This window comes from Caretta caretta, chromosome 2 (genome assembly GCF_965140235.1).
Source record: "Caretta caretta isolate rCarCar2 chromosome 2, rCarCar1.hap1, whole genome shotgun sequence".
NCBI lineage: Eukaryota > Metazoa > Chordata > Testudines > Cheloniidae > Caretta > Caretta caretta.
In genome coordinates this window covers 269,788,866-269,804,662 of record NC_134207.1, presented here as the reverse complement: position 1 = coordinate 269,804,662, position 15,797 = coordinate 269,788,866, and the positions used below count along the sequence as shown (strand labels likewise).

Genomic DNA, 15,797 nt, shown 5'->3' with positions numbered 1-15,797 from the left:
GCTCCCAGCGTGGGCCCTACTGAGTCCCTACTCCCAGCCCCGCAGTGTCTGGTTTTCTTGGGGGTCTCCTGCTGTGGGAGGGTCCCAGGGCGGTGCCCACGCGGCGGGGTCCAGGCACTTCCCCCTCTGCACCTGAATCTCTCCCGCATGCCGACTCCGCAGCTGCGGTCGCAGGGTGTCCACGGGGACCAGGCCGACCAGCCGCAGTTAACGGGGCAGGCCAGGTCGTCGCATGTCACCACCCCGTCCAGGCACACGCTGGGGAGAGGAGACGCAGGGTCAGGGGGCCTGGGCCCAGGGCTCCCTGCCGCACGTGTGGCGCACTCAGTGGGGGCCGCAGGGCCATCGGCCGGCCGGGGCTGCCATGAGGCCTAGCACTGACCCGCACTCCAGCAGCCCTGGGCACAGATGCTGCTGCCCGGCACTCGGCAGGGCCGGCCCCGCGCTGAGCCAGAGACCAGGGGACAGTGCCAGGGAGCGCCACACAGGGCTGTCGGGGAGCACCCAGGGGTGTGTCTGGTGGGTGCAACATGCTGGGGGCCGGAGGGCTGCTGTGGGCACAGTGCCCAGGGCAGGCCAGGGGCAGGGCGTGCGGAGCAAGCCGAGGGGGAGGAGCCCAGGCCCCGTCAGGGCGGGCAGAGCCTGGGGGCAGCAGGGCGCACGGGCAGGCGGGGGGCAGCGCAGGCAGGGCCGACGCCCGCGAGGGGCCGTCCGGGGGCCCCAGAGCCCAGCCCCCCGGCACTCACCACTGGCTGCAGTTGTCATGCAGGAACATCTCCCCGGGGAGGCGCCGCTCCTGGCTGAAGTCACAGTGGCACTGGCTGACGTTCACGCAGCCGCCCTCCTGCAGGTAGAGCCCCGGCGGGCACCGGCAGCCTGCCAACGCCAGCCGGACGCAGTGAGGCCGGGGGGCGCGGGCCTGGTGGACGCTCGGCGCCCAGGGATCGGGTCACCCAGCAGGGACCCAGAGTCACCCGCCAGAGAGAAGCCCCAGGACTCCAGGCAGCGGGGCCGTGGGCTGGGCGCCGGTACACGGAGGGCACCCGAGGCCATCGCCTCCCAGGCCTGGGGGAGACTCAGTCCCGGCCGGCTGAGAGGCCGGGGTGGATGGGGAGGGGGCCGCCGGGGCCAGGCCGGGCGACAGCCGGGGATGTGAAGGACGGCGCCATTGGCCAGGGCCCCTGCGCTCTCGCTGATGCCCTGCCGCCCCTCCCCTGCCCCCCAGCGCCCCCCTGCGCCGCTCACCCTCCACACAGCGGCTGTGGCAGCTCCTCTCGGCGTTCAGCTCCCGGCAAGACTGGGGGCATGGCGCCACCAGGCCCCTCTCGCAGTCCCCTGCCTGCACGTGCACCATCTCGGGGCCACAGTCTGGAGGGGCGCACGGCACTCAGGCCCAGACCCTCCAGCTGCCCCCCCCACCCCTCCCAGTGCCCCCCATTCCCACTCAATCCCTCCCCCCGGTCACTCCACGTCCTCCCCCAGCATTCCCCACGCAGACCCATGGGCCCTCACCCCCCCCCATAGCCCTTCCCCGCCTTTGCCGCTCTTTGCTTACCGCGGGCATCCCCGCAGGGCTGCAGGTTACAGGGCTCTGTCTGCACGGCGTCGCCGGGGCAGGGCTGGCCCCCGTTCTTGGGCGGGGGGTCAGCGCAGCTCCTCGTGCGGCTCCGCACTCCGCCCCGGCACTCGGCGTCGCAGTCCGACCACTCGCCCCAGGGGGCCCAGGTGCCATTCACTGACCCAGAGAAGGGGCAGGGACGGGCTGAGCACAGAGCTGGAGAGCCCTGGCCTGCTCTCAGCCCCGCTGGCCTGGCCCCATGCCACGCCGGATTCCCCTCCCCCCGCCCGACCTTGCGACAGGCGAGGGCCCAGCACCCTGCCACCGGCCGCCAGCGATGCTCGCAAGGCTGGGGGCAGCTCCCCGTGGGACAGTCCCACACAGTGAGGTCCACTGCCGGGGGGGGTGGTCCACGTTCCCCGGATGCCTCCAACAGCAGCTAGGCAAAGTGCAGAGGCCGGGAAGGGCGGCTGGCTGGGTCCAGCAGGGCAGGAGTGGGGCCCAGACCCTGGCAGCCCAGCCCTTGCCTGAGCGGCAGGGCTGGGCCATGGGGCTCAGTAGATGGGGGCCATGTGCTGAGGAGGGGGCTGAGCCTCCATCCCCAGCTATGAGGGGCTGTGCAGAGGGAGCAGGTGTGACGAAGTGGGCCTGTTCTTGATGTTTCCTCCGAGCATTGCGGGGGTGCCTCGGTTTCCCCTATGCAGTTCTTGAGTCTCTAGGTGGTGGGGTAAGGGTGTATGATCATTGCAGAGCCCTAGAGGGCAGGTGTGTGCAGGGGTCTGGACACAGAGAATGGCCGACACCCTGTTTCCTGGCAACTGATGGCCTGGGCCCTTCCCCCCCTGCAAGGTGAGAGCTGAAGGGTTGGAGAACAAAGGAATCAGGTGACCACCTGGCCCGGGAAAGGAACAAAGCCCAGAGGAGGAGGGGCTGGAGGGAGTTTCAGTTTGGGGCTGGCTGGGACATGGAGTGAAGTGCAGACGTGGTTGTCTGGCTCACTGCCCCCCAAAATGGACCCAGCTGAGGGGTCCCGTTCTCTGCACCTGCAAGCTCTGTTTTAGACCATGTTCCTGTCGTCTAATAAACCTTCTGTTTTACTGGCTGGCTGAGAGTCACGTCTGACTGCGAAGTTGGGGTGCAGGACCCTCTGGCTTCCCCAGGAGCCCCGCCTGAGCGGACTCGCTGTGGGAAGCGCACGGAGGGGCAGAGGATGCTGAATGCTCCGAGGTCAGACCCAGGAAGGTGGCTGTGTGAGCTGTGTGTCCTGCAGACAGGGTGCTCACAGAAAGGCGACTGCCCCAGAGTCCTGACTGACTTCATGGGGAGCAGTTCCAGAGCATCGCCCAGGGACTCCGTGACAACTGGTGGCAGCGGTGGGATGTACTGTACCCCGTGGACGGCGCTTCCTGCAGTAAGTGACTGGGGAGCAGTAACACGCAGGGGGATTGACGAGGACCAGACGTGCTGAAGGCTCAGAGAGGAGCGGTTTCGGGGGGCGGTTAACCCCTGGGAGTGTGTGACCAGCGAGAAGGACTGTGCAGTAATGGGGTCCCCCTGGGGACTGCAGTGAGCAGTCTCAGGGGCGGAGGAGCCTGCAGCTTGGCCCGGGGAGAGAGAAGGACTTTTGCAGTAACAGGGTTCCCCTGGGGATTGCAGCGAGCAGTCCAAGGGGCGGAGGAGTCTGCAGCTCGACCCTGGCAAAGAGGTGGTGACCTTGAGAAGGGCTGGCACACTAGGGGTTCTCCCTGGAAACCGTGGGGAGCTGAGAACACACGGGCCTGTGAGTCCACAACAACTTGGGAAGAGCGGAGTGACGGCCTGTCACTGTCTCCTTAAGAAGGACATTGTAACCCTGTGCAGAAAGAGAGGGTTGACTTTGGAAAGTTCACCAAAGCAGAGTTAATCGTGCAGCTGGAGGAGGATGACCGCTCTAAGGAACAGATTCCTGACCCCAACTGGGGCTATAGCAGGATCTGGGAGCAGCTGGAGTGGGAGCCAGGCATCCCCAAGACTCCTGTCCCTGACCAGACGAGGGTCTTCACGATCGGGTTCCCCATCGGGGGATCGAGAGGGACGGGATTGGAGCTGAGTCCGAGAGAGCAAGAGGACCGTGGGAGACAGCGAGAGCCCGAGAAAGAGCTGCAGAAGCAGCAGCAGCATGAACTGGCGGTGGGGGAGCGGAGAGGCCTAGGGGACCTCCCCAGGGTGAGTGGGGATAGACCCCGGGGGGCCAGTTCCGCAGGGAACCTCGAGACTAAATTGCTGCCCCTAGTTAAGGAGGGGGGGTGTGTGGATGCCCACCTCACTGCCTTTGAGCAGGCTGGCGATTTGAACCAGGGGGACCCTGCGGAAAAGCCCCGGTGTCTAGCTCCCTTGCTGGGTCCCAAGGCCACAGACTCCATCAGCCAGATGGGTGGGGAGGTGGACACGCTCCCACTCCTGACCTATATGTCTGTGTGGAGTTTCCTGGGGCCAGGCCCCTCGGACCCCCAGTGGGAGCGGAAGGGGATGGTCAATGGGGAGACATTCCTGGGGTGGCGAGATCCTGGGACAGAGAGAACTGGTGTCAGGCCCCGGGTGGTGCAGCCTCAGATGCTGAGGGGCTGTGTGAGCTGGGTGAGGGTCCCAGGGACGAAGCCCCTCGCCCTGCCTATGGCCCAGATCCCCGTGCAGACCCAGGAGGGGTGGGGCTGGCTGGTCGTTGGGGTGCTCCAGGACACCAGCTGCGAGACCCTGTTGTGGGGTGACTGTGTCTCTTTGGGACAGGATCCAGGCCCTGTTCCTGTAACTGCCAAGGGTTTGAATTTGAATCCAGGGAACCAATCGGTGGAGAGGGAAATGGTCAGTGAAAATGCAGATGACCTGGCTGGCAGCAGGGAGGAGCCGCTAGGCTCAGGCTACCTGCCTGCCTGTAACCAGACCCCTGGGGCTGGGTGGGACAGAGAGATGCTCCCTGCCCCCTTGCACACCAGACTGGGGACTCTCGCTGGCTCTGATGCATTGAGGAAAGCAGTGGCCTGCCCCCACTGGGACAGCAAGGGCAGCGCTGAGCACAGTGGGAGCTGAGACCCCAGCTGAGTGGGGGGAGACACAGGCAGGGCAGGGGATCTGTGGGGAGTGGCAAGGTGCTTGGTAAGGGAAGTTTGGATGAGCCTAGGCAGCCTTGTGAGCTGATGGCTGTGTCCAGTCAGCAGGGTGGGAAGGCGAGGAGAGTGGAAGATGAGAGTCCCTGGACCTTACCTGTTAGCTGGGTGGAGAATTGGGACAGTGAAGGAAATGGGTCTCTGTCTGTCAGGGGTATTGACTTGGAGGGAGCTACCCTGATCTCCAAGCAGTTGTCTGTGACCAGCCTTGTGTGCTGGGACAAAGGGAATGAGATCCCAACCTGTGTGTCTGGTAAAGGAGAAAGTGTGTCCGGCTCTTCTTGGTCTGTGGAGCAGACAGAAGGGGCCTTTCAGCCTGTGATGGTTGAGGGTCGTGCAGTTGTCTCAGAGCTGGTTCTGGATTCAGCTAAAGCCCAGGAAGGGAAGGGTCTCCTGCTCGGGAGAATGGCCCTGTAACTAGGTCGCATCCAGTTAGGGTCTATGTAAAATCCCCGAGACCAGACAATTCTGGTGCTTGTATTTTGCCTGTTGCTAGTGTGTTGTTGGGAAAGGGTGTAGCAACTCTGTCTAATCAGGGTGAGATCCTAGCCAGGGCACAAGGAGAGCATGAAGGTGATGTGATTGTGTTACCTACTGAGGGTGTGGAAACCTGTAGCAAGAAGGAAAAGATTCCTGAACTTGTGTGTGGCAAAGGGAAGGAGAATGCTTCTGACCTGTTATCTAGGAAGCCTGTAAGTTTGCCTGAAAGGGGATTGTGTAGGAATCCGCCTGATGGGCCAGAGGTGATTCTGGATGTAAGGGAGACCCAGAAAGAGTCTGTAGTTGCTCAGGAAAGTGTTCCCCTAGAGCAAGCCCTAGGTAAAGAGGGTAAGAGCAGAATTTCTGGGAGGGGTGAATTGTTGCATAGAAAAGCCCTTGGGAAAGGAATCCTCATGGAGTCTTTGCAAGCAGTTTACTGCCACTGAAGGGTGTGAAAATGATTTAATCAAGAAAGTTTCAGTTCCTAACAGCCAGAAATGTTCTGTTGTGAATGGGTCCACTGACTTTCCTGTTGAAAGATCCAGTGTGGAGAGCTTTGAGAAGGTCTCAGATGGAGTGAAAGCTATTAAGAAAGGTATACCGTCCTATAACCAAGTGGCTGTGTTTGGCCAGCTTGTTGGGGAGACAAGGTTGTGGAGAAAGGGATGTCTCCATGCTAGTTCTGTAAGTGAACAGTATGTGGCCCAGGTCAAGATGGGGGCCCTTAACCAAGAGAGCCCGAATTGCAGCCCTCCAGACTGGAGCTCTGGGAGAAAACCCAATCCCAGTTTGACCCCCTGGGGTTTTTGGGGTGGCCAAAGGGCATGGGCTGCAGAAACCTTCCCACATGCAGCCTGCTAGTGCTATTGACCACCCCCGACCTAAGGGAGGGCGTGAAACTGGAAGGGCCTGGTGTAACTCCTACCAAGGAATGGGAGAGATGCTGGGGCATCCATGGGAACATTGGTGGCTTCGAACTTCCCCAGGTCACCGGGTAAAGTGACCCCGCTCAGTTCAATCTCGAAGGGGGGAGAGATGTGACGAAGTGGGCCTGTTCTTGATGTTTCCTCCGAGCATTGCGGGGGTGCCTCGGTTTCCCCTATGCAGTTCTTGAGTCTCTAGGTGGTGGGGTAAGGGTGTATGATCATTGCAGAGCCCTAGAGGGCAGGTGTGTGCAGGGGTCTGGACACAGAGAATGGCCGACACCCTGTTTCCTGGCAACTGATGGCCTGGGCCCTTCCCCCCCTGCAAGGTGAGAGCTGAAGGGTTGGAGAACAAAGGAATCAGGTGACCACCTGGCCGGGGAAAGGAACAAAGCCCAGAGGAGGAGGGGCTGGAGGGAGTTTCAGTTTGGGGCTGGCTGGGACATGGAGTGAAGTGCAGACGTGGTTGTCTGGCTCACTGCCCCCCAAAATGGACCCAGCTGAGGGGTCCCGTTCTCTGCACCTGCAAGCTCTGTTTTAGACCATGTTCCTGTCGTCTAATAAACCTTCTGTTTTACTGGCTGGCTGAGAGTCACGTCTGACTGCGAAGTTGGGGTGCAGGACCCTCTGGCTTCCCCAGGAGCCCCGCCTGAGCGGACTCGCTGTGGGAAGCGCACGGAGGGGCAGAGGATGCTGAATGCTCCGAGGTCAGACCCAGGAAGGTGGAAGCTGTGTGAGCTGTGTGTCCTGCAGACAGGGTGCTCACAGAAAGGCGACTGCCCCAGAGTCCTGACTGACTTCATGGGGAGCAGTTCCAGAGCATCGCCCAGGGACTCCGTGACAGCAGGCAGGTGGGGCGGGGTCCCTGCTCCCCAGGGGGCGCAGTGGGCACAGCAGGGGTTTCTGCTTCCCAGGGGGGCATGGCGGGTGGGGATCTCTGCTCCCCAAGGGGCAAAGCGGGTGGGCAGGGGTCTCTGCTCCCCAGGGGGGCGTGGCAGGCGGGGCAGGGGTCTCTGCTCCCCAGGGGGCGCAGCGGGCGGGGGTCTTGGCGGGCGGGGCAGGGGTCTCTGCTCCCCAGGGGGCAGGTTGGGGGCTCACCTGGGCAGGCCCGGAGGAAGCAGGAGCGGCTGTCGAACTCGTTGCGTTCGCACTGGCCCCCGGGCAGGGCGTTCCGGAGCAGGTCCCGCTGGCGGAAGGTGACGCCCAGCCCGCACGACCGGCTGCACTCGCTCCAGCCGCTCCAGGGAGACAGGATGCAGTCCACTGGCGGGGCAGGAGACAGGCCTTAGAGATGGGGGTGCCAAGGGCTCCGGCCAGCCCCGCCGCACCCTGGGACAGTTCCCCAGCCGGACCCAGCACCCTGGGATCCAGCCTAGCCTTGTCTAGTCCGGGCCCCAGCCGGGGGCCATGCAGGCTGGGGCTCGTGGTGCTGGCCCCAGGGCCGCCAGGGCTCCCATGGCCAGGATCTGCCGGAACCGGACAGCTCCAGAGCCTGGCCCCTGGACCGCAGTGGCCATGGCTGTGCCTGCTGGAGATGGAGCCAGTGGGAGGGCAGGGGGCGGCTGTTGGAGGTTGGGCAGGCCTGGCTCCCTGCTCCGAGGTTCAGGCAGCTCCCCAAGCGTCGCTGGGAGGTTCCAGGGGGACAGGCCCAGGGCCGAGCGCCCGGAGCAGGAGCCCGGCACGTACCACAGCTGCTCTCGTCAGAGCCGTCCTGGCAGTCCGGGTGCAGGTCGCAGCGCTTCTCCAGGGCCAGGCACTCCCCGCTACCACAGGACAGCTGCTTGGCAGAGCAGACGCTGGGCCGCCCGGTCGGGGAGGCCAGGGTGGCGATGGGGACGGCCGAGGCGGTGGGGCCTCCTGCAGAGACAGGCAGCCGCCCACAGGAGAGAAGTGAGGGGAGCGTCTGGCCCGGCCCTCAGCTACCACCTGCCAGGGCTAACACCGACCCGTGGGCCTGGCCCAGCGCCCCCAGCCCGCAGGCACCAAGCCCCATTCGCTCAGCGAGGAGCCGCCCGCCTCCAGCCCCTGGGAGCCCAGCCTGGCAGCTCCTAGGCCAGCCTCGCCAGCCTTTGCCCATGTGTGACCCGCTGGGCTGGTCCTGGTCTAATTCCTGCCCACATCAGGAGTGGGCCCTAGCCCCACACTGGCAGTCCGCGAAGGGGGCTCAATGCTGAACCCCACAGGCCCCAGGAGCGGGGCTGACAGTCCCACTTACTCCACAGAGGCCCCCAAGCAGGGCCTTAGGGGGTGGTAATTTTCTGTAACGTTTTGTATGAACATGGTGGGTGCCTCAGTTTCCCCCAGGCGGTTGGAAAGGGAAAGGGCTGGTGGCTCTTCCCAGAGGCCCAGGGAGGCAGATGTGGCTCACACCTGGCTGTCTGGGGTTGGGGGCCAGGTCAATGGAGGGTCCCTGAAGACAATGGCAAAGCCAACCACCGGGACATTTGGTACCTAGCAACTAACCCCCGCCCACCAGCTGGGGAACAAATAGCGAGGAGGAGCCTTGAGGGCCAGGCCTGGGAACACAAACAAAAAGGGGTGGGGGACGGAGCAGGAGCCAGGTCTGGCACACTGAGGGGCCTCCCAAAGACCGTTCCAAAGCTGGGGCCATAGCCCCGCTCCTGTGGGTCTGTGACGGGGGCCAGGGTGCTGGGAGGATCTGGCGCCAGGCGAGCCCCCAGGTCAAATCCAGGGTGTCCAGCTCCATTGTGGGGTGGCTATGAGGGTCTGGCCCCATCCCTCTCCCCACTCACCGCAGTGCCACTCGTCCGACCCGTCCAGGCAGTCCTCCTGCCCGTCGCACACGAAGGCGGCCTCCACGCAGCCCAGCACCTCGCAGGCAAACTGGCCCTGGGTGCAGAGGAGCCGGGGGAAGGGCAGCCCTGCTGGAAGAACACACGGGCTGGGGGGCTGGCACTGAACCCCCTGCCGGGTGCCCAGCGCAGAGCTATCCTGTCCCCAGTAGCCCCTCACGCGTGGCATCCTTAGGGGACAGGGTCGCAGCTCTGCCCCACTGCACGGGGCTGGATCTTGGCAGGCCCAGGGCTGCTCCCCTGGAGGGCACAGACTATCTGCAGAGTCGCGGAGCCAGGCAGGGTCCAGGGGAACTCGGAACGGTGGGAGAAGGTGCCCAGGCCGGGGCACATGGGTAAGGCCCACCTTAGAGAGGCCAGCAGCTGTTTAATGGGCAGGGTTTCGCAGGGCAGCTCCCCCACAGGGGTCAGCAGTTCCGCTCCCTGCAATGGCTGGGTTCTCCTTGGGGGTCACCCCGCGCCCATCCCTACTCAGCTGGCAAGCTCCCGGCCACGGCTCTGCCACGGCCCATCCACGGCCCTGCCCTCCCCCCAGCACCGGCCCCCTGCTTACCAGCCAGAGTGGTGGCCAGCCCAGGCCTGCCAGGCTGGGAGGGGCCAGTGTGCAGCCCAGGCAGCCCCGTGGTGCCAGGCCCAGGACCGGCTGCCGACACAGTCACAGCCGCCATGCCCGGCAGGGTGGGGCCCAGCAGGCGTGGGCTCCCCGGAGAGGTTGTCCCTGCCCAGAAGAGCCCAGGAGTCCCTGGGGACCAGGCAGTGGGCATCTCCCCCGGGCGCCCGGGCTCTGGGCTTGCCACGCCGGGAGCTCTGGAGCGCCTGGATTCCTCCACAAGGCCAGGCGTCCCAGTGCCCCACCAAGGCCGAGCTGTGCTCAGGTGGGGCACCTCGGGGCCAGCTGCTCCAGGGCTGCGCATGTCCCCTGCAGGCCCTGTCGTCCCCAGCGTTGGCATGGTGCCCGGCTCCTTCCCTGGGTGAGCCAGAAAGAGAAAACGTGTCAGTGACGGGCTGGGCCAGTCACCCTGACTTCGGCCAGACCCACCTGCCTCCCCCACAGCCCCGCCTGCCTCCGCCCAGACCCACCTGTCTTCGCCCAACCCCACCAGCCTCCCACCCAGCCCCCCCTTCCTCCCCCCAGACCCACCTGTCTTCGCCCAACCCCGCCTGCCTTCGCCCCAGCCCTGCCAGCCTCCCACCCAGCCCCGCCTGCCTCCCACCCAGCCCCGCCTGCCTTCGCCCCAGCCCTGCCAGCCTCCCACCCAGCTCCACCTTCCTCCCTGCAGCCCCGCCTGCCTCCCCCCAGACCCACCTGTCTTCACCTCAGCCCCACCTGCCTCCGCCCAGACCCACCTGTCTTCGCCCAACCCCACCAGCCTCCCACCCAGCCCCTCCTTCCTCCCCACAGGCCCGCCTGCCTCCCCCCAGACCCACCTGTCTTCGCCCAACCCCGCCTGCCTTCGCCCCAGCCCTGCCAGCCTCCCACCCAGCCCCGCCTGCCTCCCATCCAGCCCCGCCTGCCTTCGCCCCAGCCCTGCCAGCCTCCCACCCAGCCCCACCTTCCTCCCTGCAGCCCCGCCTGCTTCCCCCCAGACCCACCTGTCTTCACCTCAGCCCCGCCTGCCTCCCCCAGCCCCACCTGCCTCCGCCCAGACCCACCTGTCTTCGCCCAACCCCACCAGCCTCCCACCCAGCCCCATCTTCCTCCCTGCAGCCCCGCCTGCCTCCCCCCAGACCCACCTATCTTCGCCCAACCCCGCCTGCCTCCCCCAGCCCCGCCTGCCTTCGCCCCAGCCCTGCCAGCCTCCCACCCAGCCCCGCCTGCCTTCGCCCCAGCCCTGCCAGCCTCTCACCCAGCCCCACCTTCCTCCCTGCAGCCCCGCCTGCCTCCCCCCAGACCCACCTGTCTTCACCTCAGCCCCGCCTGCCTCCCCCAGCCCCGCCTGCCTTCGCCCCAGCCCTGCCAGCCTCCCACCCAGCCCCACCTTCCTCCCCGCAGCCCCGCCTGCCTCCCCCCAGACCCACCTGTCTTCACCTCAGCCCCGCCTGCCTCCCCCAGCCCCACCTGCCTTCGCCCCAGCCCTGCCAGCCTCCCACCCAGCTCCACCTTCCTCCCCGCATCCCTGCCTGCCTACCCCCAGACCCACCTGTCTTCACCTCAGCCCTGGCTGCCTCCTGCAGCCCCGCCTGCCTCCCCCAGCCCCCCCTGCCTTTGCCCCGCCAGCCTCCCACCCAGCCCCACCTTCCTCCCCCAGCCCCGCCAGCCTCCCACCGGGCCCCACCTTCCTCCCCGCAGCCCCACCTTCCTCCTGCCTCAGCACCACCTGCCTCCCCCCTCCCCGCCTGAGACACGGAGGTATGTGGGGGTCGCCAAGCTGGCTGAGCCAACTGGACAGGCCGTCAGGAAGGACTGGCTGAGGCTGCCCCAGATCAATGGAAAACCCAAACAGACAATGGCAGCCCCAGCCCCTGGACCTGGGCACAGGGAAGCTGGGCACAGACCCGACTGGAGAGCTAAGGGCTGGGAAGTGCAGGGGGATGAGAGAAGCTGGCTGCGGGAAGGAGTTGAGGCTCCCTACCTTGGGGTCTGACCCAGGGGGTCAGACAGAGACAGGCAGCATCATCAGTGGGGGTCCTGACAGCAGGGCTGGGCTCTGGGCTGGCCAGGAGAGAGGGTGCTCTGACCATCCAGGGCTCAGCTCCGGGCTTCCCAGGCTGCCGGAGGGTTGCTGCAGGTCCGGGCCAGGCCTATCGGTCCCTGTGGAGCAGAAGAGGCTCCCCCAGGACCCCTTGGGGTCTGACATTGCGAGGGGGCTCCTCCTGGACACAGCTGTAGCCCCGACGCTGGGGATCCGTGACACCACCCCCTGGGGCAGCAGGCGCAGGGCTGGTTTGGGGACTGTGGGGCTGCTGGCAGGAAGGGACGGGCCTGTCCATTCCCAGTGACTCGCACACTCCTGCTCTCTAATGGGGACCCAGCACCCGGTGCCACGTCTCTTTGCCCTGCTCCCGGCCCAGTCTCACCTGCTGCCATGGTGCCCGGTGGCTTCACTGGCTGGCCCGTGGGTTTGGCCTCACGGCTCTCATTGACTGTGCTGGGAATCCTGGATCCTGGGACCAGAGTCGCCGTGGGGAGCAGGGGCTGCTCAGAGGTGGGCCTGGGCCCCAGTGGAGCAGCACCTTGGGGAGAGGGAGAAGGAACTGATCAGTGGGAGGGCCATGGTGCTGGCTGAGCTGCTCTGGGTCCCCCCTCCTGCCCCCTAGATTCCCACGTCCTGCCCCCTAAGCCTCCCCATCCTGCCCCCCCCCACCTAGCACATCCCTGCTCGCCCAGGAAGGCCCTGCAGCCGGCCCTGCCATCACAGGGGGCCGCAGGGGCTTCACACAGCGCCCCGAGGCCCCCACCATCCCCCACCAGCAGCACGCCCCAGTCCCGGGGACCCCGACCCCAGGCAGAGTCGTGCACTCCGGTCTCCCCAGGGCAGAGGCTGGACTCGGGGGCAGAGACGAGACAGCTCAGCGGGGAAGGCTCCAGGCCCCACCTGTCGTGCCCAGGGTGCCTGGCCCTATGGGAGAGGTGCCCGCAGCTGGCAGTGCTGGGAAATGGGGCTCAGGGGAGAGCAGGAGACATGGCGGGGGCTGGGGAGATGGAAAGGGCTCAGAGAAGCCTCCATAGGGTGGGGGTGGGGGGAACAAGTGCCTGCTGGTCTCTAGGGCGCATCCCCCGGGGGCGAGGGAATGGCTATCAGGGCGTGCCTGGGAACGGGCGACGGAGCTGGGCCATGGGGGAACCTCCCGCGGGGGATCCTCTCCTCAGGGTCTGAGTCACTCACACCTGCGTGGGCAGAGCCCGGGGCAGGCCGCCGGTGGCCCCTCGCCTGCCCATGCCCAGCCGCCAGGGCAGTTCTGGTTCTCTCTGCTCCAGACTCTCTCCGGCCCCCCGCCCCCCCGGCAAGGATTCCCTGACTAATGGGATGTTTCCCTGGGGACTCGGCCCAACTGTCCCTTCCTGCGGTGCCCTGACTGACCCCCGGGCACTTGCCCCCTGCCCCAGGCCCGGCACCTCCCTGCACGTGGTTCGCCCAGCACCAGCAGCTCAGGCCATTGGCAGTGACGGGCTAGGCAATCACGGGGCCTTTTTCTCCCCAGAGCCCGGGACTCTGCCCTGCAGCCTGGCACCGGTTGGGGCTGGGCAGATGCAGGGAGGGACCCCCGAGCAGGGGACGGAGCAGGTGCAGCTCAGCTCAGCCCCAAATAAACTCAGCGCAAGGCTGGGCCCAGGTGGAGCTGGGCTGCCTGCTCTGTTGCCCCATGGGGGAGGGCAAGGCCGAGGCCTGGCACTACCCACCCCTCCCCTGGCAGGGCCTGCAAGGTGCCCCCAGGGGCCAGAGCCCAGAGTGGGGGGCACCAGCCTGTGCAGGATCCAGAGAAAGGTGCTCCGGAGGACGGGGAGAGCAGCCCAGGGTGAGAGGCTAGAGCAACGGCCGGGGGTACCAGGGACCCAGCTCAGCCCTGCAGGGTCACAGACACCCCGCTCCAGGTCCCCGCCCCGCAGGGTCACAGGCCCCCTCATGCTCTCCAGCCCTGCCAGGTCACAGGCCCCCCTGCTCCCTGTCCCCACCCTGCTGGGTCACAGGCCCCCCTCATGCTCCCCAGCCCGGCCCCACAGGGTCACAGGCCCCCCTGCTCCCTGTCCCAGCCCCGCAGGGTCACAGGCCCCCCTGTCCCAGCCCCGCAGGGTCACAGAGCCCCCCACCCCCAATCTCGGGGGGAGCAGCACTCACTCCAGGGGCAGCCCAGCGCCTCCATGCGCAGGTGGATGCTCCGGTGATACTCCACAGGCACCAGCCGCAGGTAGCGGGCAAGGATCAGGGGGCGCAGCTCCCTCTGCACCGGCGTGTGACTGTCGAAGTTTCCCTCCAGTACCTGGCCGAGGGACCCGGAGGGAGCGGTCAGCCCAGGGCTGGAGAGCGGGCAGGGGAGAGGCTCTGTCCCCACTGCCGGCTGGCGTGGGACGGGAGGGGCAGGCTCGGGGGCTGACCGAGGCGGGGGTCTGGGTCTGAGCTGCACCCAGATCTCAGGCTTCAGCCGAGGGCCACGCTGGTGACTTGCCAGGCCCCTGAGGGTGGCACCTCTGTGGCATCATACAGCAGCCCCTGGAGACCACGGCTCCCAGCACGCAGTGCTCCATCGTGACCGGAGCAGCCTGGCCGGAGAGACCCTGAATGCCGACCCGCAGGGCCCTGGCCCTGGGCACCGACTGGGCAGGGCACGCACGGTGGCATGCCGGGCACTGGAGATGAGGGCACGCTGCAGAGCTCGTGGGCTGCCTCAGGCCACCCGTGCCGCGCATACGGCCCAGTGGCCTGGGGTGGGGGGAGCGGGCCGAGTCCCGGGGGGCACGGCCAGGTACCTGAGCCGGCTGGGGGGGCACGGCGCCGCGTGCTGCCCCCGTGTAGTCACGGTAGTGCACCCCGTCGTGGCTGTACTGCAGACGATACCTGGTGATGTAGCCCCCGGCCGTCGGCCCGCCCTGCGTGACCAGTGCGCTCACAAAGGTGGGCTGCAGGAAGTCCACCTGGAAGTACGGGCTGCCGTCGGTCTCCAGGGGGCTCCAGCCTGGCTCGATGTTCAGTCTGGGAGGGGCAGAGGGGAAGCGATGGGGCAGGCCCAGCACCAGCCCTGACCGAGAGGGCCCAGGCACCCTGGGGTGGGGAGTCGCCCACCGAGATCCATCGGTGCCAGGGCCCTGCCACCTGACAGCTCCCTCCCTCAGGGGGCTCAGCAGCTCCCACGGGGCATGACCCCCCCAGGGCACCCGCTCCCCTCCCGCCAGCAGGAAAGGGGGCTGGTCGCAGCTCCTGGAACCCATACGTGACCCAGAGCACAGGGACCTTGGTCGCCCGCCGGCCCCTCACCTTAGATGCTGCGGGGACAGACCCCAACCCACAGATCCGAGCCCCACTCCACAGGCAGGGAAACTGGCCCCGAGGCAGCCTGGAAACCTCCTCCCAGGGGCTGAGACCCTCCCATCCGTTCCCGCCCAGCGGTGAGTCCCTGCTCGCCGGTCAGGGTGTGACTGGGGGCCCTGGCAGAGCCGGGCCGAGCTGGAGCCGTGGGATGCACTCGCCCTGCTGCCGCGGCTGCACAGCTGTTCCGGCTGGCGTGAGCTCGACACGGGCTGGTGTGAGCCCGGCTGGACGAGCGGGGACCCCAGCCCTCGCTCGTGCCACAGACGTCACCTGAGATGGACCCCTGCGATCGGCTCGGACCACCCTGAGCTAACCCCTGCCGCTGGTCCAGGCGCTGGCTGGGCAGAGCCTTTCGGGGACGGAGAATCCACCACGTCCCAGGGTCAGTTCCCCTCCTGCCAGCCTGACCGTGCCCATCTCCTTCCAGCCACTGGGGGGGACCTGTGTCCGCTGGCAGGAGGGGCCCTCCCCCCCATTCCCACCCCCAGGCCCTGGCAGGAGGGGCTGGTCACGCGGCAGGGGGCTGCTCACATGTTGGGCACCATGTTGAGGCGCCCGGCATCCGGGGGGTTGCTGTCCCGGTGGGAGGAGGCGCTCAGCTGCTGGTAGCGGATCCTGCCGTCGTCCAGGCCCAGCGGCTCGCTGCAGGGACCTGCAGGGAGATGGGGCAGCTCAGAGCAGCCGTGCCCCCCATGCGCCCCTGTGTCCCCTCCCCCACAGCGGGTAACCCCAGGAGGGCCCCTGTGACAAAGTGGGACTGTTCTTAATGTTTCCTCTGAATAGTGTGGGGGTGCCTCAGTTTCCCCTACACAGTTCTTAAGTCTCTAGGTGGTGGGATAAGGGTGTATGATCATTGCAGAGCCCTAGAGAGCAGGTGTGGGCAGGGGTCTGGACACAGAGAATGGCCGACACCC

At 66.6% G+C, this 15,797-nt stretch overlaps 1 protein-coding gene across 1 annotated transcript in view; it reads right to left on the bottom strand.

Moving 5' to 3' along the window:
• LOC125633067 (SCO-spondin-like) overlaps window positions 1–15,797 on the bottom strand; it is a 154,114-nt gene that overhangs the window by 52,874 nt on the left and 85,443 nt on the right. The window contains exons 49-60 of the mRNA XM_075124759.1: window positions 15,415–15,535; window positions 14,325–14,547; window positions 13,696–13,837; window positions 11,936–12,091; window positions 9,471–9,884; window positions 8,858–8,989; window positions 7,791–7,961; window positions 7,203–7,367; window positions 1,556–1,735; window positions 1,246–1,368; window positions 747–876; window positions 133–258 (exon numbers count right to left, since the gene is read on the bottom strand). Coding sequence (XP_074980860.1) covers window positions 133–258; window positions 747–876; window positions 1,246–1,368; window positions 1,556–1,735; window positions 7,203–7,367; window positions 7,791–7,961; window positions 8,858–8,989; window positions 9,471–9,884; window positions 11,936–12,091; window positions 13,696–13,837; window positions 14,325–14,547; window positions 15,415–15,535 — 2,083 coding nt within the window. The remainder of the gene's footprint in view (window positions 1–132; window positions 259–746; window positions 877–1,245; window positions 1,369–1,555; window positions 1,736–7,202; window positions 7,368–7,790; window positions 7,962–8,857; window positions 8,990–9,470; window positions 9,885–11,935; window positions 12,092–13,695; window positions 13,838–14,324; window positions 14,548–15,414; window positions 15,536–15,797) is intronic.